This window comes from Schistocerca serialis, chromosome 1 (assembly GCF_023864345.2).
Source record: "Schistocerca serialis cubense isolate TAMUIC-IGC-003099 chromosome 1, iqSchSeri2.2, whole genome shotgun sequence".
NCBI lineage: Eukaryota > Metazoa > Arthropoda > Insecta > Orthoptera > Acrididae > Schistocerca > Schistocerca serialis.
Genome location: NC_064638.1, coordinates 1,077,654,603 through 1,077,679,891, shown reverse-complemented (window position 1 = coordinate 1,077,679,891; position 25,289 = coordinate 1,077,654,603). Strand labels below are relative to the sequence as shown.

Sequence of the window (25,289 nt, the reverse complement as noted above, 5' to 3'; positions counted from 1 at the left end):
CTACTACTGAGGCCAATGTGTGAAAATGACCCTTATTTCAAAACTGTCTCCTGACTGCAGTTTTAATCAAAAAAATCTGGAAAAACTATGTCATCCCTCTTCAATTATATACTTTCTCATACCAATTTTTCAAAAACACCAGTCACATGAGGGCAACTATATTTCTTTACTTGGGATGATTTTTAAATTACATGAGCTGTAACAGTTCCATCCTTTGGAGTAAGAAGCACATTGTAAAAGGAAGTAAACCAGCAGATGAGTAAAAGTCAATTACACATGTGAAGTCTAGAGAAGTCACACTCCCCCCCCCCCTTCTCTCTCTCTCTCTCTCTCTCTCTCTCTCTCACACACACACACACACACACACACACACACACACACACACAGAGAGAGAGAGAGAGAGAGAGAGAGAGAGAGAGAGAGAGAAATACAGTGTATCTCTCCTAAGAGTTGCCAGGCTCATTTTCTCTGGAGTTTGGCAAATATCTGCAATTCCATTTTTGCGGTGTTCAAATGTAGGGAATCCAAACAAATACTGCTCATAGTACGTTGCATGTGACACATAGTGTCAATGGAAAGTGTCGGTTTGTATCTAGTTACAAACAAAATTATTTTTAAACCCTAATTTTATGTGGCCTTTCAATAGAGCAGTCCTAAATAGTCTAGTGCAATATCTGATTTGTCAATATGTATTAACAGAACAGTAAAACATGAAGAATAAACAGCAAATTCAGCAGCAACTCAGTAGAATTGCATGCTTGGCAGTAGCAGCCAGGGCGGTGCTGTTGTGGCTGGAGTACTGGTTAGTCACTGTGTTTTAGTATCCCTGTTAATACATATCATTAAAACAAATATCACGCTAGACTGACCTGCGTCACATGGAAGACATGGTGAGTGCTACTTGTTTGCACCGACTCCAGCTACACAACGCAAATCTGAAATTGCAAATCAGAGAAAATGCATCTGATGTCTCTTAGGAGACACATCCTGTATATATCTCCCCCCCCCCCTCCCCCCTTGGTCACTGGCTAATGGAGTTTTGGCATCTGGTAATTAGATGCTTTTATCATGTACTTGTTCTCCTTTTTTATTTTTGTATCTGCAGTTCCAACTATGTTATATAAAATGCATAGGTCACCTGAAATTTATATTTGGGTGAAAATTATAATTCAGTGTTATGTTTATGAAACTATTACATTAAACTCTCTCACCTATAACTTAAACTTTGGTAGCAAAAAGGAATCTGATTTTCAATCAGCTAGTATGTCATAGCTTAGTTTAGGTATTCGCAAGGATCATATTTGTGCCAACTTGCTGTGACATGGAATACCAATAGTTTTGCAAATATTACACATTTTCTCCATAAAAATATGGTTACAGGCTGACAATTCATATCACTGGACATTTACTTTATTCTTAATCTACAACAGAGCTCTCACCCAATACAAACGGATACTATTCATTCACATACTCATCTACAGAATAACAGAAATATACAAACGCATACTATTCATTCACATATTCATCTACCAAATAGCAGAAATATCATGTACAACTGATTTTAATTTCTTTTTAAAACTGTTTCCCTTGTCTGTTAACACCTTTAATTCACAAGATCACTTATCAACATTTTTATGACAGAGAATTAAAAAAAGTACAAAAATTATGATGAAAAAGTACAATTTCTGTCTAATTTTGCAAATGTGGATAAAATATGAAAAAAAAAAAAATACAAATTAAAGCAGACCTCTCTGTTCTAACAACTATCACATTCATACAGAAGCACAAGGTACAAAACAAATGTCAGTATTAAAATTCAAGTAAAGCAAAAGAAGTTCCTCAAAAATGCTGATCACTGGCCAAATGAAAAATAATGATTTAATCAGACTTAACTTAGAACCTTATAACCCATTGTCAGGTAAACCAAGGTTAAGGTAAGTTACGAACTGTAGCGTAAGATAATCTATATGAAGCAAGCACAACACAATGGTGCTGGTCGAACACAGGAAGAACATAGATCTAGGAGCCATTGTTATAGCAGTTGTAAATTGTTGTAGCTGTGTTCAGAAAGTAACACAGCCCCAAGTGCTGATAGAAAGCACTTGTGCTCAAAACATTATAGGCACTGAAAGCTGGCTAAAGCTCGAGATAAATTCAGACGAAATTTTTGTGAAGAGCACAAAGGTGTTCAGAAGGATAGGTTGGATACATTTGGCAGTGGCGTGTTTGCTGCTGTTACAAGAAGTTTGTTTTGTAGCAACATTGAAGTAGATAATCCCTTTCTAGTTAGCATGGGTCTAAGACATTTCTGGCAATCGCAACAGAATAATAATTGGATCCTTTTGCCAACCTCCCAACTCACTTAAATTACCAGACTCATAAAATGAGATGGGTGGTGACTTCAATTTATCATTGATACGTTGGGAAAGATACACATTTAAATACGGAAATACGCAAAAAACATCATCTGAAATTGTGCTAAATGCATTCCGTGAAAATTATTTCTAGCAATTAGTTCAAGAGTCCATTTGAACAGTCAACGTACGTGGAAACACACTTGACCTCTTAGCAACAAATAATCCTGAGCTAATAACGAGCATCAAAGTGATTAGGGTTGTCGTAGTGAGACTGAATACCGTATCTCCCAAATCCACGAAAAATATATCTATAAAAATAAAAAAAATTGCTTTATTCCTTCCTGTGAGAGAATCTCCATTCCTTCCAAATTAACAATGTAAGAGTACACCAAATCTTCCAAATTAACAATGTAAGAGTAGAACAGATGTGGCTTGAATTCAAGGAAATAGTATCAACAGCAATTGAGAGATTTATACCAAATAAATTAACAAAAGACAGACCTGATCCCCCACGGTACAAAAAAAAACAGGTCAGAACTCTGTAGAAGGAAAAACGAAAAAACCATGCCAAATTTAAACAAAATCAAAACCCCAAGATTGGCAATCTTTTGCAGAAGCTCGAAATTTAGTGGGGACTTCAATATAAGATGCTTATAATACTTTCCACAACAAAACTTTGTCTCAAACCTGGCAGAAAATCCAAAGAGATTCTGGTCATATGTAAAGTATTCTAGTGGCAAGGCGAAGCCAATGCCTTTCCTGTCCAATATCAATGGAAATACTACTGATGACAGTGCTGCTAAAGCAGAGTTACTAAACATAGCTTTCCGAAATTACTTCACTAAAGAAAACGAAGTAAATATTCCACAACTCAAATCAAGAACAGCTGCCAACATGAGTAACTTAGAAGTAGATATCCTCAGTATAGAGAAGAAACTTACATCACTTGATAAAAGCAAGTCTTCCAGTCCAGACAGTATTTCAATTAGGTTCAGAGTATGCTGATGCAATAGCTCCATACTTAACACTCATATACAACCCCTCGCTTGACGAAATATCTGTACCCAAATACTGGAAAGTTGCACAGGTCACACTAACATTCATGAAAGGTCGTAGGAGTAATCCCTACATTACAGGCCCATATCATTAACATCAATGTGCAGCAGGATTTTGGAACATGTATTGTGTTCAAACACTATGAATTGCCTCGAAGAGGAGAATGGTCTATTGCCACATAGTTAACACATATTTAGAAAACATTGTTCTTGTGAAACGCAACTATCTCTTTACTCACACCAAGTGTTGAGTGTTATCAACAAGGTATTTCAAATTGATTCGGTATTTCTAGAAAGTTGGAATGCCATCTTGGTTATGCGACTGAGTTCATGATTTCCTGTCACAGAGGTCACAGTTCATTGTAACTGACAGAAAGTCACCAAGTAAAACAGAATTGTTGTAGGCCCTCATCAGTTCCTTATCTATATAAATGATTTAGGAGACAATCAAGCAGCCATCTTAGGTTGTTTGTAGATGATGCTGTCGTTTACTGTCTAGCAAAGTCATCAGAAGATCAAAACCAATCGTAAAACAATTTACATAAGATACTTGTGTGGTGTGAAAACTGCCAACTGATGATACGCAATGAAAAGTGAGAGTTCATCCAATTAGTGCTAAAAGGAATCTCTTGAACTTCAGCCACAAGATAAAATCAATAAATACCTAGCAATTACAATTACAAACAGCTTAAATTATAAAGAACACACAGAAAACATTATGGGGAAGGCAAATCAAAGACTGTCTTTTGTTGGCAGAAAACTTAGAAGATGCAACAGATCTACTAAAGAGACTGCCTACACTACACTTGTCCTTCTTTTGGAGTAATGCTGTGCAGTGTGGGTTCTGTATGTTTTGTATTATAGAAATACGGGAGGATTTGGAGTGAAAATCATTAAAACAAAGGCATTTTTTCATTGAAGTGGCATCTTCTCCTGAAACTTCTATCACCAACTTTCTCGTCCGAATGTAAAAATATTTTACTGACACCAACCTACATAGGGAGAACAGAACAACCTACATGTTCATTTTTGCCACACACTGTTTGAGAGTGGAGTAGCAGAGCTTTAGTATGAAGGTGGCTTCATGAATGCTTTGCCAGGCACTTACGTGTGATTTTCAGAGCAGCAATGTAGATGTAGATGCAGAATGATGGTGAGATCCATGAGGAAAGAAACCTTGCACTACAGGACACTGTCCTATCTAGAGGCAAGTTAAAGTACTTAATCTTGTCACGGTAGTCAGCAGTAGGAACTTCTCATCCCCAACAATTAATGACACAACTTACCCATAACTCTTTGCGTCAACAACAAGTTTTAGTATAAATGAGGCCATGCCATGTGTGGACTCTCACAAACATCCTTAGCTGCTGCCTGTGATTTCATTTCTCTGAATTCTCATGTGCTCTGACACCCAGGAGAATTGTTGCTTCTATTATCCCTTTCCACAAAAAAATAAACGGAGTCCCACTGCAACTGGTTTCAAAGTCTTCATTCAGCGCATGTCAGTGCTGGTTGCCCACATCTCCAATCCTTCATACAGAGTACTCCATCCTACATAAGACATCAACCATTCCCTGTCATGTCTCAAATCCATTCCCCTCTAGCTCCCACATGGAACACTCCTACAGACATCGTCTCTCAGCATTAGAACAATACCTCTTCTACCAGCCAAATGGAAGTCTTCGTAAAATCTCATTTATTGTCACAGGTGTGTGTTATTTGGAGACAACCTTCTACACATTTTTCTTCCTTTCCCCCCCCCCCCCCCCCTTCCGTGGTCACTCATGCAAATGTAATCACCATACAAGAAGAAGAATAATGCAGATACTAAAATTTATTCTTTTACTTCTAAGTTAGATGTAGAAATCAAGGTACTAACACCCATTTGTGTTTTTGTATACACAACACACAGCACCAATGTCATCTACCCACTGTTTAATAAATTCAGTGGGATATGTTTGTGACAGTGACACACAGATTGTGCATAGGAATGATTATGTATGTAACTACACAGGCATTACAGACTAATTTTACTATTAATTTAGTCACTGTTTTATTTCTGAAGGGCTCTCTCTCTCTCTCTCTCTCTCTCTCTCTCTCTCTCTCTCTCTCTCGATATTGCCCTTAGAGATAACATGTATTGCTCCTTCTCTCATTAACAATCATAAATAATTGTACGGTTTTGTAAAACATTAATGGAAACAATAATTTAGGTAAGTTTCTGCATAATTAATTACTCTGTGACAGATTAATACACATACATGTTAGAGGAAAAGTACTGTTTCTTTTTGAATTATGTGTTAATGAAACGAAGAAAAGAAATAACACACACACACACACACACACACACACACACACACACACACACTTTGATTCAAATAATGTTGCTATCCTATGCACCATAATCACAAACTGCACAACAACTCAACAAATTCAGTATATTTAAGAAGTTTTTTTTTTATTATTGTGTTAAAATTGAGGTATTAATTCATGAACAACATTGAATTCTTAGCTGTTTTATGAGGGTCTTACTCGCATTTCACACTCATGATCACAACAGCTGTGCTCACTTTCTAGCAAACTACTGTAGTTACTGTAAGTTGAATTATCAGACTGAAAGTGCTGATATTGATTATTTTTTTATGATTTTGGTGAAAACAGTGAACTATTTCAGTGCATCCAGTAGTTTGCACAGCACTCATATGCTCTTCTAATGTCTTTTAAGTGCTGTTTTTTTTTTTTTTTTCCTTACTGTTGCTTCTGAGTGGGTGTTGCTCAAAATGCAATCAATGTTTTAAGAGTCAGCTTAATGAATTGAAACAACATATAACAACTCATTTTGTTGGTACTCAGACTAGTACTATACATATAATTCGTTGTTTAAGGCACCAATTTTTTAAAAAAAGTCTTATGTGCTGGTGACCATCAGATTCTTCTTTGTCCTCTACTGTTTCAAAATTGTGGAGTTTGCACAGATGGTGAAGTTTCAGTAATATGAGTGGGAGTTCACACTAAGCAACTTCATCTTTACCCATAATTATTTCATCTTTGAGGTAAAACCTAAAAACAAATCAAACAAATTAGGTGAATTGCTATGGGAACCAGAATGACCCTGCACTATGCCAACATTTACCTTGACTGCATAAACAAGGTATTCCTCAGGACATAGAAGCCAGGCCTCCTGGCTTGGTACTGATCCACTGATGTCTTTGTAATGTGAACTACTCAATTTCTTGCAGCAGCTTCATTAATCTTTCCAATTCAAATTCAATTGGCCCTTTTCTCAATCCAAAGCCACCTTCTTCAGCACTGACCTCTATCTCACTGAAGCCTTGATCCAAATCTAGCTCACATCAAGCCAATCAATAAGTAACAATGCTTACAAATGCATCCCTTGCACATCAAATACTTCCTACCCTACAGCCTTGGTATATGCGACAAATGTAGCTTCGTAGCATCATGTTCCACCACTGAATCCCTGAAAGCTTACACTAACAACATGTCCTAAGCTTTTCTCTCCCAAAACTTCACCACTGGTCTCATTCATAAACAAATCTCCTGGGTATTATCCTCCTTTCACCCTCTAAACAGCATTAACTTCCAAAAACATCAAAAGCACCCACCTCGTCAACCAGTACCACCTAGGCCTCTAAATGTCTCAATCCATTGCTCTGCCAAAGCTAAATGACTTTCTTAACCCAAGCCCGGCAATAAGATTTTCTCCCCTTGATATCTTCCCCACACCACCCACTGTCACCTTTCATTACCCTTCCAACTTTCGTAACATCCTAGTCAAACCATAGATATTCTTCAAGCATTATCCCTATCGCAAGGTTCGTATCCTGCAATAGTTCCTGGCAGAAAACTTCCAGTCTACCCATTTATTACCATCTACTCCCCAGTCCCATCACTGGTAGAGTCCACAATATCAGAGGCAGAACAACTTTTAGAACCACACATGTGGTTTACAAAACCACTTACTTGTGTCCATGGCACAACATTTTATGTAGTAATCACCACCACTAAACTGGCTGAGTGCATAAATGAGCACTGAAGACTTTGGCTTGTGGACACCCACTATACAGTTGCTGAACATGTTCTAAAGCATGAAACAAGGGACCTGAGAGATTGCTACACCACATGGGTTGTCTGAATCTCCAACCTGAAACTGATTTTCACGAACTCCAGAGATGGGTAGTTGCCCCCAACAGCACTTTTTTGTTTCAATAAAAAGATAGACAAGCATAAGGTCAACTATTCTGCTAAACTGTGAATTCAGAAACACAATTCATACAGAATCAAAACCATCAAACCTTAGGCTAGGTGTCCACTGGATGCACTAATACATGACAGACTACTGCATGTTGTCATGTGTCACATTATCACATGACAACACAGTGTAGTTTGCTCATGATGTCATCCGAGCAAATCAGCACAGTTTGCCTTTTGGCTTGTAAGATTGTCAGGTATTTCTCCGACTTACTTTTTATATATTCACAGGATACACCACAGTTTGGTAGACAAATAAATAGAAGACAGAAGTAACAATGGGTGAATGATGTCAGTGAGCGGGCTGCCCATATGGTAGAAACTCGCAGTTGCCCACTGTGGTCAGCTATGCTCAGAGCGCAGGCAGGAAACAACAATCTAGGTGTCAAATTGCACTTCTCGTGAATGAGTCTGCTGCAGTGCAGTAAACATGAGTAGCAGTTCTGAAAATGATCAACTGTTATGTGCGCTGGCTTTGAGCAAGACTTTTTCATCAGTTACTTTCGAATGTCTCACGAACAATTCAAAACATTACATGAGCTTATTCAATCAAAAATCTCAAAAACTGAAACGAACTGGGAGAAGCCCATAGGTACACAGAAAATGTCAGTTTGTCTGAGGTAGGCACAGTATTTATGATGTTAATTGCTTCTTCGTCGCTGCTTGTCAGAACATTATTTATAACAGAATATTATTTACAATAGTAGCTAATTACTTTATTATTTACCATCGCTACAAATTTTCAAAACTTCTAATAATCATAAGAAATGGAGCTATGTAAATAAAATATAAACTTAAATATACTGTGAGACTGTACATTCCGGAATTGCCTATGAGAAACTTAAACAAAGAAAGCAGTGTGCAAGCGTCCTGTTGTAACACTGGCAGCCAAATCAGTGGGTGCTGTGACAGTCAGAAGAGCATGGTTTGACAGTTATTGGCCATGCTAGGCTGGACGAGCTTTGCAGTGTGGCCAACAAGTGGCACACGTTTGGCGCACGACGATTGATGGAGCTCAAAAGTATGGGAAATCCTGACTGCAGGTAAACTAGCCTGACGCTCTGCACACGCGGTGGGGAAACCCCGAGCTTTTGAACGAACTGCACAAGGTAGCCGCCATGGCCGAACAAGTGGCACACGTTTGGCGCACGACAATTGATGGAGCTCAAAAGTATGGGAAATCCTGACTGCAGGTAAACTAGCCTGACGCTCTGCACACGCGGTGGGGAAACCCCGAGCTTTTGAACGAACTACACAAGGTAGCCGCCATGGCCGTGGTTTCAAAGACACAAGTTAGACGAGTGCTTGAGTGAAGACATGCCCTCGATACAAGAATTAGTTTAGAAGATATTTAAAAATTAATAACTCCCTTAATGCGTTACGTGATTCAGACAAGCATAGTGTCAATGGATACGGCTCAGTGAGCACTCTCAAACTCTTGTAATCGATTTTCCGTGAATATTTCATATTTCAAACTACAGACCGAATGCATATTCCGCTAAAATGTGAGTTCTCTGGCAAATAAAACACATAACAGTAAAAATAGTGGAAGCATTAGTCAATAGAGGTAATGTGGGATGTATGAATGTAATCAGTTAAACTGTTCAATATTTATTAGTGATGTAATGACACAAGGGTCATTCCATGTCAATTCAACCAATTTGAAAAAATGTTCCAGCTGATAGTCTCAGATTTGGCTGAAATTTAGCACACCAATGCTACCAAGTGTGGAACACTCACGTACAAAATTTTAAGTTCCCCTGCCAATTAGTTCCAGAATTATGGCTTGTGAAAGAAGGTGGCGTGACCCAGAAATTGCAACCCGCATCTGGCAATTTATCTTCAGACCCAACTTCAGGTCTTATTAACTTCGGAACTATTCCGCACAGTCCAGTGAAATTTTTACAACCCAGTAACATCCACTTAGAGAACACACTATGAACCAAAACACCAACAACATATTTCTGATGAGGGAAAATAAAAAATTCAAAAATGTGATTAAAAAATGTAATATGTTAAAAGGTACATATTGTAGGTGCCCTCTATGCCAAATATAATTCACTCAAAAAGGGTAATTTGTGTGTGTGTGTGTGTGTGTGTGTGTGTGTGTGTGTGTGTGTGTGTGTGTGTGTGTGTGTGTGTCAAGCTGAATGTGGCCTAAACACACACGGAACTCATCTTGCCCATATCAGTCACACAAACATAGTTACATGCACACAACAATTTGAAAAAATACCTGAAAAACATGGATTTTCTAAGTGTGGTAGCACAAAAGGGACAAGTGAAATCCAAGCCAAATTTCAAACACTGCATAAGTAGACCATAATGATATATATCTCAAAATTTCAGCATGTTATTGCAAGACATTTGTGTGCAATGGAAGTTGACAGATGTATTTTGTGATGTGGCCATTGTTCCACAACACAATTTTGTAAAAACATATCGTAAACTCCAGAATGAGATTTTCACTCTGCAGCGGAGTGTGCGCTGATATGAAACTTCCTGGCAGATTAAAGCTGTGTGTCCGACCGAGACTCGAACTCGGGACCTTTGCCTTTCGCGGGCAAGTACTCTACTAACTGAGCTACCCAAGCACGACTCACGCCCCGTCCCCACAGCTTTACTTCTGCCAGTACCTCGTCTCCTACCTTCCAAACTTTACAGAAGCTCTCCTGCGAACCTTGCACAACTAGCACTCCTGAAAGAAAGGATATTGTGGAGACATGGCTTAGCCACAGCCTGAGGGATGTTTCCATAATGAGATTTTCACTCTGCAGCGGAGTGTGCGCTGATATGAAACTTGGCTAAGCCATGTCTCCACAATATCCTTTCTTTCAGGAGTGCTAGTTCTGCAAGGTTTGCAGGAGAGCTTCTGTAAAGTTTGGAAGGTAGGAGACGAGGAACTGGCAGAAGTAAAGCTGTGGGGACGGGGCGTGAGTCGTGCTTGGGTAGCTCAGTTGGTAGAACACTTGCCCCGCGTAAGGCAAAGGTCCCGAGTTTGAGTCTCGGTCCGGCACACAGTTTTAATCCGCCAGGAAATTTCATATCGTAAACTCTTCTGCCTCTTCTTAGCCTCTCCCACAACTGTTTAATCACTAAGCAACAACATATAGACAGATTAACACAACCTATCATTAATGTTTACTGCACCTTAACTGCTAAAAACCGGTCGATTGTGCTTCAAACAGAAGTTCTCCCACACTTTAGCTACTGTTCTGTACACTGAGTGGCAAATTTTCGCACCTATAAACATCGCGACAAACTAATTTACATTCTAGAAGATAGGTTAACTCCCAGCAAAAAACTTTCTCATCATCATTGTCTGGTTGCAGATGACAAGCTACCTGTAGTAATTAACACACAAGTGACCCAGAAAATTCATGCACACCAAATGTAAAGGCATTTACAAAAAGAAACGATCTGTCGTTTGAACTAAAGATGCACATAATTTCATAATCAGTTAACGAAAATGTTCACATTGCAGAATAAATAAGGATGAAAACCCACAGATGATAGCACAGTGGTGCTGAAACATGTTTGGGTACTAAGAAAAAATGGCGTTTTGTGTAACTGGAGGACCTCACATCCAACAATTTTAACTGCAAACACAGCCAACACAACGAGCTGCAAATCAAAATGATGAACTAAACTTATAATCTATATATGTTTTCCAAAGTTGGGGATACTTGAATTTGGCTCACGTCCAGTGTGAGCCTAAGTTTATCAGCAACCATTACCTCAGAACACACTTAGGTTTTGGTGCTCAGATGGAGCAGAGCTGTCATATTGCAGCTGGAAGTTGCTTCATGTGTGTAACTGAAATATTTTCTACGTATTTCGTTGGTATTTGTACAAGTTTATCTGCCAGGAAGTTTCATATCAGCGCACACTCCGCTGCAGAGTGAAAATATCTCATTCTGGAAACATCCCCCAGGCTGTGGCAAAGCCATGTCTCCGCAATATCCTTTCTTTCAGGAGTGCTAGTTCTGCAAGGTTCGCAGGAGAGCTTCTGTGAAGTTTGGAAGGTAGGAGACGAGATACTGGCAGAAGTAAAGCTGTGAGTACTGGCCGTGAGTCATGCTTCGGTAGCTCAGATGGTAGAGCACTTACCCGCGAAAGGCAAAGGTCCCGAGTTCGAGTCTCGGTCGGGCACATAGTTTTAATCTGCCAGGAAGTTTCATATCAGCGCACACTCCGCTGCAGAGTGAAATTCTCATTCTGTAATCTTCATTGTTTTGCATCAAACAACCCACAATAATACCAACCTGTGTGTTATTAATAAAACTTCCCTCTTATTAAAACATTCTTTCCCTGTAAATATTACAGCAATTACATTGCAATTGTCAACACTCTGTACAAATAAGAATGAGCTTACAAGTTGTCTACACTGAAACAAACTCCTGCCTTCTCATATATTTCTCTGAAGGTAGGAAAGTCACTGGAAAATTTCCCTGGTCACAATATTGCAGAGCATTTGATGATCCAGTAAAATCAGTTATTTGGGTGACAGGAGGACTGCAGGGAATAGCTACAGAGACATTTCACAGTTACATATCCTGAGTTCATTCTCTCCAATTAACTGTGCCAGCTGCATTTTAAAATGAGTTTAAGGTCCAGCTGGAGCTTCTCTCCTTTTAGAGCTGTTGGTGTGATGATAATTTATGACTCCAACTGCCTGATAAACCAGCAAATGCTTTTTCCAACATGCATAGTGTGGTTTTGCTTATGCTGTGAGAGACGTAATTTCTCACATATTTCTTTAGTAATAAGTCCTGAAGTAGCAATACAGGTATTCACACTTGTTGTTTACAGCTTAAACTACACATCAGCACCATCAGTTTGAGCAAACACATTATTTAAAATGAACTGTAATTTAAAATCACAATATCCATCTGAACTGCATATTACTTCAAAGTAAGTGATTTATTCATTGATATTACATATACAACAAACTCAAACAAAATGTTTACAAAAGAAGTCATTCAAAAGTAATGTAAATCTGAACTTGTAAAAACGACACTTCTACTGAGGATTAAATTCACTGTAGCGCAAACCCATAGTATCTTGTCTGTAGTGATGTATCCAGAAGACACGAAAGTTTCAGATGAATGTTACTGAAAGAAGATCTCTTGCTCTTGCTCCCTTACAAGGACAGTCAATAGTTTTCATGCAGATGAACCTTGCACAGAAGTGGCAACATACTCATCAAAATTGATAACCACTATCTTCACTCTTTGCAGCTTGTTTTTTCAATCTCTGGTAATTTCTCATGATTTAGCTTCTGAACATTATTGCTGCACAAGCACTTCAAACTTTTCTCTCACATATTAGGCGTTGCCTGTGTTTCAGGTTGTGATCAGCAGTAAGTGGGTAGGCTGAGCACACTTGGCATGTTTTTAACGCACCTAAATGTTTTAGAAGTTTACATTATATAATGTAAAATCTTCAATTATTATCTCACAAAATGTTTAAATATACAATTAATTAATTTGTAAAAAGGTTGTGCATTAAAAACTTTGCTCCACTACTTAAGTGCAACATGGGTGGCCATACAGCTCAAAAGACACTCCACACCCAGTGGCACTTTGCAATTTTTCATATTGTTGTGCACTACCTGTGCAATCAGGTGTCCAGCGGATGCATACAAAGAACGAAAATTTGCATGTTGTGATTCCTCATTCCTTTTGGCAGAACAGTTCGTCTTCATTACATCAAGGTCACTGGTGGGTACTTCACATGAAGCAACCCATCAAACCTCATCATCCTTGGCAGGGAATGGATGCTCAGATTGAGCAAATGGCATGTCATTACAAATTTCTGTGAACAATCAGTCAGCTCCACTGTGGCGCTCTTTTGGGTGGCCACATCAGTCCGAAGTATGGCAATGCATTCATATGAATTTTGTACGTCCATTCTGGAACACGCATTGTTGGTTTGTGATAGACACTAAAAGTTTCCTCATATGTCACCATGACATCCACCACTACTGCAAATTTGGTATCAGCTTTTTCTACTATTTTTTGTTTTGAAGGTCTTCTGGAGGTCACTGTCTTGGATAATGGACAATTCAGGTCACCTGATTTCCGACAGTTTTTTGTTACCAATAGCATACATCATGTAATAATTTCACCTTTTCACCCCCAGTCCAACAGTGAAGCTGAACGGTTCGCTTGAACGTTCATAAGTGACATGCAGAAATCCATGCCTCCCACACACAGCAGCAAGTTTTGAAAATTTTTCTGTCCTCCTCCTGCTCCTTGCCATGTGACGACAAGTCGCCAGCAGTAATGCTACATGGTCATAGACATTGAACATTGTTGCATCTTCTGCCACATCAGACAAAATTTCAGCTGTAATATGAAGTCTCCTATACAGTTTTCTGAGAAAAATATGGTTGTGAGCACAGACTCATTACCAAAGCCATCAGACTCATTACCAAAGCCATCACATTTTGTTCATGTTTCTGCAACATAATGTTTGTCCACTGACTCAGCACATCGGAGGGGTCAACACCAGCGGTCACTTCTGTCTCTCTGCCAGCTCAGGCCGCCCATCGCAGTGCAGTGCCCATGGAGGTTGATGTCCCACCACTGCAGCGAATGTCACTCATCCTGCAGCCTGAACTGATGCCCGTGAATGTGGCGCCCCTGGAAGGTTATCATGCCACTCCAAACAATCCCTTTGCTGTTCAACTGACCATACTGCTCAACCAACCATAGCATGCAGGTATGCATCCTGTGGCCAGTTTTTTAACACCTGTTCTTAGTAAATCACAAGTTGTATAATGGAGTGTGGATGGAGATCTGTCAATGGCTACAGTTCCACTCCCCATTTCCTCAACTGTGACAGCATTCAGTCCTCCCAACCCCCCCCCCCCCTCTCTCTCTCCACACTGTCATTACGTGCATCTGCCCTACACAATGACAGTGTGGAGTTTTGGGGGCGAGAGGGGGGGGGGGGGGTAATTTTCTCATCTATCACCACATGCTTTCTTTGGGATTGGAATAATTATATTCTTGACGTCTGAGGTTATTTTGCCTGTCTCATACATCTTGCTCACCAGATGGTAGAGTTTGCCAGAGCTGGCTCTCCCAAGGCTATCAGTAGTTCTAATGAGATGTTGTCTACTCCCAGGACCTTGTTTCGACTTAGGTCTTTCAGTGCTCTGTCAAACTCTTCATGCAGTATCATATCTCCCATTTCATCTTGATCTACATTCTCTCTCATTTCCATAATATTTCCCTCAAGTACACCGCCCTTGAATAGATCCTCTATATACTCCTTCCACCTTTCCCTTCTTTGCTTGCAACTGGTTTTCCATCTGAGCTCTTGATGTTCATACAAGTGGTTCTCTTTCCTCCAAAGGTCTCTCTAATTTTCCTGTAGGCAGTATCTATCCCACCTCTAGTGACATATGCCTCTACATTCTTACATTTGTCCTCCAGCCATCCCTGCTTATCGATTTTGCACTTCCTGTCAATCTCATTTTTGAGATGTTTGTATTCCTTTTTGCCTGCTTCATTTACTGCATTTTTATATTTCCTCCTTTCATCAATTAAATTCAATATCTCTTCTGTTACCCAAGGATTTCTACTAGCCCTCGTCTTTTCACCTACTTGATCCTCTGCTGCCTTCCCTATTTCATCTCTCAAAGCTACCCATCCTTCTTCTACTTTATTTCTTTCTCCTGTTCTTGTCCATTGTTCCCTACTGCTCTCTCTGAAACTCTCTACAACCTCCGGTTGTTTCAGTTTATCCAGGTCCCATCTCTTAAAATTCCCACCTTTTTAAATGTCTTACCAACACTATGAGAGTCATTTTTCAAGTAAATTTGTCAGTATCAAGTGATACTATAATAATCAGAGACAGTTATAAATACTTAGAACATTCTGGTGATAATGGATTGTGCAGTTACGTAAATCTTCGTGTCTATATTGTAAGGAAGTAAACTAATATTTTATACATTTAAGTTCCCCTCAATCACCTCCCATAGCAAACCAAAGAACCCACCCTTGTGATGGCAAGTGTATTTTTATACCGCACAACAGCATCTGAATATCATTCACAAGTAAAAGATCTCCATTACTGGTAAACTGCTCTTCACTGCAACAGGTTTAGCTCTAGTCAACCTATTCCTTACATCTTTACTGTCGGAAGTACTGCTTTGCATTTCATAATTAATGCTGCCTTGGTGCTGCTTGGATTGATGGTGTCCATCAGAAAGACCATCTGATTGAAGAAAGGCCACTGTTTAGATGTTTTCATACCTGATCCAGATGTACTATCACTACATTCTTCCTTTCTCTCCAAAAACAATCCCTCCGACTTCACCATCTTTTCTTCACTTCAGCAACAACAACAAAATGATAAAAATATTGTGATGTATGCTACTTATGTCAGTGATACCAGGAACTCTTAACCATTTTATAATTCCATCTCATGTCTGACATGTTAGATTCTCAAGTGGCTTAAAAGTCTTCTATGAAATTTGGTTGTTGGAAATAAGTAATGAATATAATTTTTGTATACATTCCAAATTTTGAAGTATGTCTGTCTATCAGTCAAGTCTTATGTTTTTATGAAATCAATGAACACAACTGAGTACTTTCTTCCTGCGATTGTTATTCTCAGAATACTATGGAGATAAAAGATTTCTTTAAGAAATGATCTCAATTTTCTGAAATCTTCCCAGTATTAACCTATTTCGCGACTAAAATTTTTTCCTAATATGTTTCATTAGGCATTTGAAAGTAATTTATAAGAAACAGGTTGCCAGATAAATTTGCTGATAAAGGTTGAACTGATTGTGTCACCTTTCTTAGAATGGGTGTAGGAGTAGAAATTTTCAATCTGCAAAGATTTCTTTATTTTTTAACACACATTACAGGTCACACAAAATAACATTTTTTTATTTCCAAAAAGTCTAATGTCCATTTTTATTTCCAGAAAGTCTAATGTCCACTGAGTTCATAAATTTGCGACAAAGCATGATTTTTCATGACAACGCATGAGTAAAACAAATACGTGTTGAGTAACTGGGGTGCTACCAGTACAAAAAAACCTGTTGTGCACTATCACGTGACCATGCAAAAGTTTCAAATGAGTTTGAGCTTTCCCAGCCAGTATCATGACAGTGATGGACAGCAAAAAGCCAGTGAGCCAGGGGCAAGAACACAGATGACCAAATGACACCTCATTATCACATGAGGAAATTTACTTCCAAGTTGCAGCAGTTGGCAGCTAAGGAATTAGAAGGAACAGGTGATTTTCTTGGCCCTCATGTGTTAGTGAGCAGTGAAAGTGGTATTATAAATGTGATTTTCACTACTTTGTCTCAAATTATTTAGAAATCATATTATATTTAAACAATTATCACAGAAACAATTCTTGCTGATGTTAAGGAGCCACCTTACAAGTTCTCCTCCTGTTTCCTGTAAACAGCCTGAAGTAAAACTTAACTAAGGCAGGAGGTGGGACATGCTAGCATCGCATGTCAAACCTGTCTAGTTCGTATATGATCGTATATCTTCAGTTATACCAAAGTTACTCATTTATTTATTAATATCAACACTTCCTGGCACTGTAAAATCACTGAAGCAAAGTATTTATGACCTGTACACTCCTCCTAATGTCTGAATGGCAAAAAGCAGCTCTTATTAGCAAACATTTATTACTTACAATTACTTGATTCGTGCCACAATAAATGTACATTCCCTACATATCTCTTTGTTGACGACATGAGCGATTTCTGCATTGGCACCTCATCCCAATGGCTCTGAAAGCGCCAGATGGCCAACCGCCTCTAGTAGCCAGCATGGGAACCTACCGCTCACTCCTTACTGTGTTCATACTGCAGTGCTGATACATTCACTTCATATATGTGAAATAGCAAAACTGGAAATTAAGTAAAATGCGCTCTTTTCTCCAAATAAGGGGTGCCAGGCAAACAGACACCACTCGGAATCCACAGCTGTGGTATATATTATGTAAATTTAAGGTGGAGGGGGCAGACAGGAAAGAAAACAGAAGGGGCCGTTGATATCAGCTGTATCAGAACTTCATGTGGAATTAGCGGTGATAAGTGAAAATGTGTGCCGGACTAGGACTTCAATCTCGAATCTCCTGCTTACTAGACACTTGCATTAACCACTGTGACATCCAGACACAGTGTTTATCACAAATTTATGAACGATCATGGCACATTCCCTGGCCTAGCCACATTCTCACCCAATGCCACCTATCCACAGTCCCCCTCCACGTCCTCCATGCTCATTAATTTTAGATTCCCACTAGAGGTCCCACATAAATGTGCATCTGGACTAAAGATTGTTGATTCACTGCGCACTGAGGCGAATCAGTTATATGAATGCATGGTGTCAGTTCTTTCAGACATGACACCACGCATTCATACAATTAATTCTAATATTAGCGGGCATGGAGGACATGAAAAGGGACTGTGGACAGGTGGCACTGGGTGGTGGGAGTGTGAGTCAGCCAGGAAACATGCCCAGATCGTCCGTGCATTTGTGATAAACACTATCTCTAGATGGTGCAGTGGTTAACACAACTGCCTAGTAAGCAGGAGATCCCAGGTTCGAGTCTCAGTCTGGCATACAACTGCACTCATCACTCAGCTGATATCATTAGTGTCTTCCCTTTCCTTTTGTTTCCACCGCCTCCACCTCCAATTTACATTTCCTGTTTTCTGTAACACTGCCAGTGATAAAGAAAGCAAAACCATACATTGTTTGTGTACAGCTTTTGTCGGATACAAATAAAGTGAAAGAATTATATGGGAGAAATAATTTGCGCATTGGCTTACACGTCCTCATATCATAGGAGGGCATGTAAGAGAGAAATTGAAACAACATATTTTCGCAACACATCATTTTCTTTTTCACCTATCAGTTTTAACAGAAAACTTGTCCACTGTGGTTTAAAAAAATATGTGACTCATATGCATTTGAATGTTCATTAGTGAACTGTGTAAAAATTTGAAACAAATCACTCAAGAACTTTTTGAGATTTCTGATAATTTCCCCCATTACGCATTACATCTATATGTATTAAAAACATGTATAGCTATGTCTGTCCGAATGTTCAATAGAGTAACACGTAAAAATTGAAGAAGGTGTGTGTGTGTGTGTGTGTGTGTGTGTGTGTGTGTGTGTGTGTTGGGAGAGAGGGGGGGGGGGGGGGTGCACACAGGCCAAAAGATTACTCATTGGCAGCCTATTTGTTGTGCCTGTCTGTGACTCAACATCTCCGCTTAATGGAGAGTTGCAATCTGTCCTCCTCATGACACTGTATATTTACATACTACATGTATATTTAAGCCAACAGCTTTGCTGCAGTGGTAACACTCGTTCCCATCAGATAACCGAAGTTAAGTGCTGTTGGGCTGGGACACCACATGGATGGCTGACCATCCAGTCTGCAGAGTGCTGTTGGCAAGGGATGCACAGAGCGCCTGTGAGGCAAAACTGAGGAGCTACTTGATTACAAAGTAGTGGCTCCAGTCTCATAAACTGACATACGGCCGGGAGAGCAGTGTGCTGACCACACACCCCTCCACATCTGCATCCAGTGACACCTGTGGGCTGAGGATGACACAGCAGCGGGTCGATACCATTGGGCCTTCCAAGGCCTGTTCGGACCGAGTTTAGTTTACATGTATAGCTAAAAACTATATACCCTATATTCGTCCAAATCTTCATTAGAGAATCGTGTAAAAATGTGAAGTAAATCAATCATGTATGTTGAGTTTTTGGTAACTATGCTAAACAATGACTTCTTTTTATATAGTAGTATAGGTGTATATACTTTTTTCCTTGATAAACATATGAAAACATCTTAGGTAAAAAATGTGCCAACTAGTAAAGTGCGGAAAGGAAGCATACTGCCCAAAATAAAACCAATTATTCCGGGTAGCAGGGTCAGTACGATTACAGTGTGACTTCTGTCTTCTATTTCATTCTCACATAGGTAAGTGAACAGTCGTACGTGGAAGCTACTTCACAATGACTGCAATGAATGAAATTAAAAACAACTTATGTGTTTATTACTACTGAAATGGCCAATATTGTTGGTGAACAGCTCTCAGGTTTCGAGCTGGGTGCATTAAAATACCACATCGCTGTTACATTGCCATCTGACTGGAAACCTGAGATCGTTTCACCAAAGTTTATGCTGGGATAGCCTACATTCACATATATGTCTGACACTGTCCATCAAGCTTTGACATCAGCAAGATGGCAGATATCACCATTTAGTCTTTATACAACAAGTCAACCATGATGTCAGACATTAAAGATGCCAATATACAAAAATAATAAAAAAATATATTTAATTGGAAAAAAGGACATGGCACTAGTAAGGTAATTGGGGGGTGGGGGTGGGGAGTTAGGTAGAGAGAAAAAGAAATACATGACATTCCTAATACTTAAAAGACACACCAAACCAAAAGCTTTCACAAAAATCCAGCAATTGAATTCACCAACAATAAGATACCAGGAAACAAATTAATGTGCAAAACAATGGTATCAGAAATTCCAGCTGACATACATAGCTCAAAAAACAGCCCACACTACCATGGAATCAGACATTGCTCCAAAAGTCAAAATCGATAATTTCAGTTGACTTACACAGCTCCAACAAAGTCCACGATACCATGGCACCACACACTGCTCCAAAAATCAAGATGGTAATTTCTGTTCACCTACATAGCTCAAACCAAGTCTGCAATACCATAAAAATCAACAACCGGTATTGGTAATTTCATTAGACCTACCTCAAATGAAGTCCATAATATGACATGTAGCTCCAAAAATCCAGTTTCGAAACCTTCGACTCAGTAACAGCTCAGAAAAATTCCACAATACCAACTAACCACAAATTGCTTATGCAGCTGTTATCAAAGGCTGAACGTAAGTAAAATAGATAGAACGAACTCCACGATACCCATTAATGACAATAATCATTATTACTTTTGACTAACAACAATACACAATAAATCATAAAAATTACACTAACATCAATTTTGATATACAAAGAACACACAATTATGTACGTAAACACATGTACCACACATGCTACAATCAAGAAAGTAAACTAAAGAACTACAAATTACACAAACTTGAAGTCCTAGAAAGAAAAATCTTTCGAAAAATACTTGGACCACCAAAAAATACAGAGGTATGGAAATTAAGAAGCAATGAAGAAGTTTATCGCAACATAAAAAACATAAATGAAACACTACGAACGAGGTGACTGCTAATTTTTGGACACTTATACAGAATGAAGAGCAACAGGTTAACCAAACAGATTTTCAAATATCTTTGGGACAAGAAGTCAACAACAGCCTGGATACAAGAAGTTAGGAAAGATTTGGAAAGAAACAACATAAGTGGAAAAGACACAACAGAAAGAGAGAGTTTTGAGAGGAAAGTGTTAAACATGGAAGGATTCCACAGCAAGAGGGATAAGAAGACAGGGTCAAAATGGTCTTAGGAGAGAAAAAGAATACATAGTGAAAAGACGAAAGAATACTGGAGGAAAAAAGAAAGAATAACAAAGAAGGAAGCATTGAAACTGGTGCATGGTCCTTACATGACCCAAACAAAGAAAGCAGAAAGAACAATCACCTTCAGTCACAATTTTATATCAATGCACAATGCATTTCAAGCCTTGGGGGCCTATTTTTAGGTACTCCATTGCGGTATACAATGACCTGCTGGTATGAACATACCATCAAACTAATAATTCAAAGGTTGAAAACAAATCTGTAGCCAAAAACCCCACACGTTAAAAAAATTCACTAACATAACAACAAACACACAATTCTAATACATATCCTAGTAATAGCACTTCACCCATCCAATGACTCACTAGCAACACTCAAAAACAATTTAAAAACATCAACACTCAACACTAGAGAGCACCACCACATAAACCAAAATGCTCTCTTAACAAACGATCCAGTTCAAATACACCACACAACCATCACACATAAAATGGTTACATCACGGGTCAAAGCTAACAACCATTACTGTAAGTTACAGTTGATGCTGTGTCTAAAATGTGTTAATGCAACGACAAACCAACATCATCTGTGAACAATGTAAATTGCCAATGAAAACAACAAATATGTCACCATAACTTATCTAATCATACGAAACAAATAATAGCAACATGTACCTGGCTTTGTATGCCACAATTAAACATGTGTATTAACAACAATTTTTGGTATGTGTATACATACGATACACAGATATATGACCATTCCTCTGGTACTGCAAAAAAAAAAAAAAAAAATTCGTAACACAAATGTAGCACCTACAATGACTTACAGAGCAAGCACAACGATGATGATTCCCCCCGCCCCACGAGTACAATATTGGCAATTACAGAGGTAATGGCAAGTGTTACTTGAAGCTCTTAACAAGGATGGCTGTGTTACAGTCATTCTTAAACTTGCTACAGGCTTTTGACACTGTAAGCTATAAAAAAACTACTAACGAAGCTTTGAACGCTAGATGTAAGGAGAACAGCGAATGATTGGTTCCAGTCTCACTGAGAAAACAATGTTGAAGTTGGGAGATAGTTCACATGTGCCGGCAACAAATTTTAGTAAATAATTGTCAGACAAGAAACATATAAACATAGCTGTCCATAAGGTTAGCATATTGGGTCTAATTTTCTCTGAATATATATCAGTCTAATGTCTTTCAAGACAATATACGATGTGAAGGAGAAGTTCTCTTCACTGATGACAGCAGCACCTTAGTCAGTCACACCACTCCTATTAGATAAAGCAAATGAAACCCTCAAGGACATTTTCCATTGGGGAATGGGGAGGAATATTTGATACTGGCATCAGCTTTGAGCAGTGGCGTTGGAAACATGCGACAAATGTTGTAACAACGTAGTAATGTGATGTGAGTCGCACTGTTTCCACATGTGTAAACTACAGATCAGTCTGTCAGCACAACCATTTGTTGGCTTTGCCAGCTCCCAACAAGTTACCTTCCAGTCTAATCTAGTCCTCGGTCTAAGCTACACATCAGTCTTTCACCACTATTAAGTTTCTTTGCTTCAACGTTCATTGGCTTCATCCACTAATACTCAAACTATGAAAATACACACAAAAAGGTGACATCATGACAACCACTAACATCAGACCATTGGTCAAAGCCTACAAGTAGTATCCAATATTCCTCTTGAGACCAACTGAGCAGTACATAATAAATTAACACCAACACCAAGAAAACAGTATGCACTTAAACAAGAGAAAATAATTGTTGCGTTAAGCATAGCTGACAGTTATATACATTGTGTAATAAACACAATGTCTCTAGGAATGAGTACTGAGTGTCATTTACATGGAAGGAACACACAAAAAAGCTACTGTCAAAAAGAATGTTTCCAGCATCTTATGCTCTTACGTGTTCTAGCATCCGTCTGCAACAGCCAATGTCTTGTAGTGACAGATCATGCTATGAACACTCTACTCTTAGTTACAGGATTCTTTTCTGAGGATCAGAGACAAAACATGGACACAATTTTTAAACTGCAGAAAAGGGCCATAAAAATATTAACTAGAAATGTAGACAGACTCTCTGTAAAGAAAGTCAGACTCTCTGTAGGGAACTTTTTAAAAATGGGTATCCTTAGTGCACCAAATGAGTACATCTACCAATTCATCACGAAAATCAGGGAAAATTTTATGAAGTATCTATTTCACTAATAGTTGCACACGTAATAATAGAACAAGGGTCTGTTTCAACTTACACATACCAAGGAAATGGCAACAAAAAGCTCAAATTAACATTTTCCATTAGAAAATAGAACTGTATAATAAACTGTCCTAGGAGATGAATATAGCTGCTACACTAAAGTTCTTTAAAAATGTAACTAAAATGTTCTTAATACGTAATTCAAACTACACAATGAAATATTAGTTGGAGGAATCAGTATTTATAATAAAAGGGTCCACTACAACAAACTGTCACATTATAATAAACGATCATAATGTAATGCTTACACAAGAAATCATGTGCCAAGATCCACAATACATGATAGTAACGTCTTGTCATTTTCCAGAGATCAGTATCTCCTTATGGAGGAATGCTGACTATTTTTCACGACAACTACAGGGAAGACATGAATGGGGTATAGTTGCATGTTTACGGGCCCGGCGTCACTGTTTTGAACAGACTGGTATCAGTGCAAAGGGTATAATAGCATGTTCATGGTCAGGAAGTTACAAGCGGGGGTCCTCAGTTTATGCAGTGATAAATGTTTAAAGCTATGTTATATATTTGAAGTTAATTTATTAATAATGGATGCAGTTGAACTCTATGACAGTTCCGTATCTGCACAATACTGCTTGTAAACAAAAAACATTGTACATTATGGACCAACTAAATAAGGCAGTTCAGTTGTTAAAACACTGTCATTATATTCAGGTGGATGGAGTTTATTCTTTCCAGTCATCCTGATTTAGGTTGTCCCAAATGATGTTGGGCAAATGCTAGGATGGATCCTTCATCAAGGACCTGTCCAGTCAACATAAGAGCATAATCATAAATTGTGTGTGTGTGTGTGTGTGTGTGTGTGTGTGTGTGTGTGTGTGTGTATTCTGAGCTATTTATTTTCATTGTATTGTGTTGACAAATGCTGGACCACTGAGAGATGACTTCTGGATAAGTAAGCAAATCAAATCAGCACCACAGTGTAAATGTTTGAGATTGTTTCTCTTAAGCTTTGTTATGTGCCTATTGCTTGTTGAAGCATAGCATCAATAGAAAAATCACCTCTGAAGTGAACGTTCATGATGATTGGCGAGGAAATATGTGGCAATTTTGGCTCTAACATCAACATAATACCTTCTATTTATAAGCATTTCGTGGCACAGGAAAAAAATATCATCTGCCACTAAAAACTCGTATGCCAGATGTGTTGATGAAAACACTACATTAAATTGTTTCAAATCTAATGAAGATAACAACAGAAACTAATAAGCCCTCAACTAAAAAAGTACTTAGGCCTACTATGTGTCAACACTAAAATTAGATAACATTGTTGCTCACGCGAAAAGTACAACATTCTGGCTTAATTGGGTATATGTGCACACACAAAGATCACAAGAATTACAACACGCACTACCGAACGACTTCAGTAATACTCGAAGTTACTTTTTTTAATTTACTTCATACAATATCAATTACAAAAAGCATATCGATATTATTTTAATAACAAAGAACAACACGAGGTTATAAACGTTCTAATTTCATTGTTATAATAGTATTTCTGTAGACAAAATAATCATATCTCTATGGTGACAAGATTGTGTACATTTTCTCCGTGACTTGAACGCATCATAACCTAAAGCTTCATGTTTTAACTGACTTACCTCGCAACCTGCGCATATTGGTTCCTGCAATCCATCCATTTTCGGCAGCAGTAATTACAACGTGAAAATGTGTGTATCTATAATGACAAAACGTAATTCCTTAAAACCGGCATAAAGTCACCTACACTCAACAACTCCATTTCGAAAATCCCTAAAGCCAAAGCGAAGGAAAGATATTAAACTTTTAAATCGATT

At 38.6% G+C, this 25,289-nt stretch overlaps 1 protein-coding gene across 3 annotated transcripts in view; it reads right to left on the bottom strand.

Moving 5' to 3' along the window:
• LOC126415972 (uncharacterized) overlaps nucleotides 1-25,244 on the bottom strand; it is a 296,810-nt gene extending 271,566 nt beyond the window's left edge. For all 3 annotated transcript variants that reach the window (XM_050083470.1, XM_050083472.1, XM_050083471.1), the window contains exon 1: nucleotides 25,095-25,244. In XM_050083470.1, the coding sequence (XP_049939427.1) occupies nucleotides 25,095-25,133 (39 nt within the window). In that variant the 5' untranslated portion in view covers nucleotides 25,134-25,244. The remainder of the gene's footprint in view (nucleotides 1-25,094) is intronic.
• Between the last annotated feature and the right edge of the window lie 45 nt (nucleotides 25,245-25,289).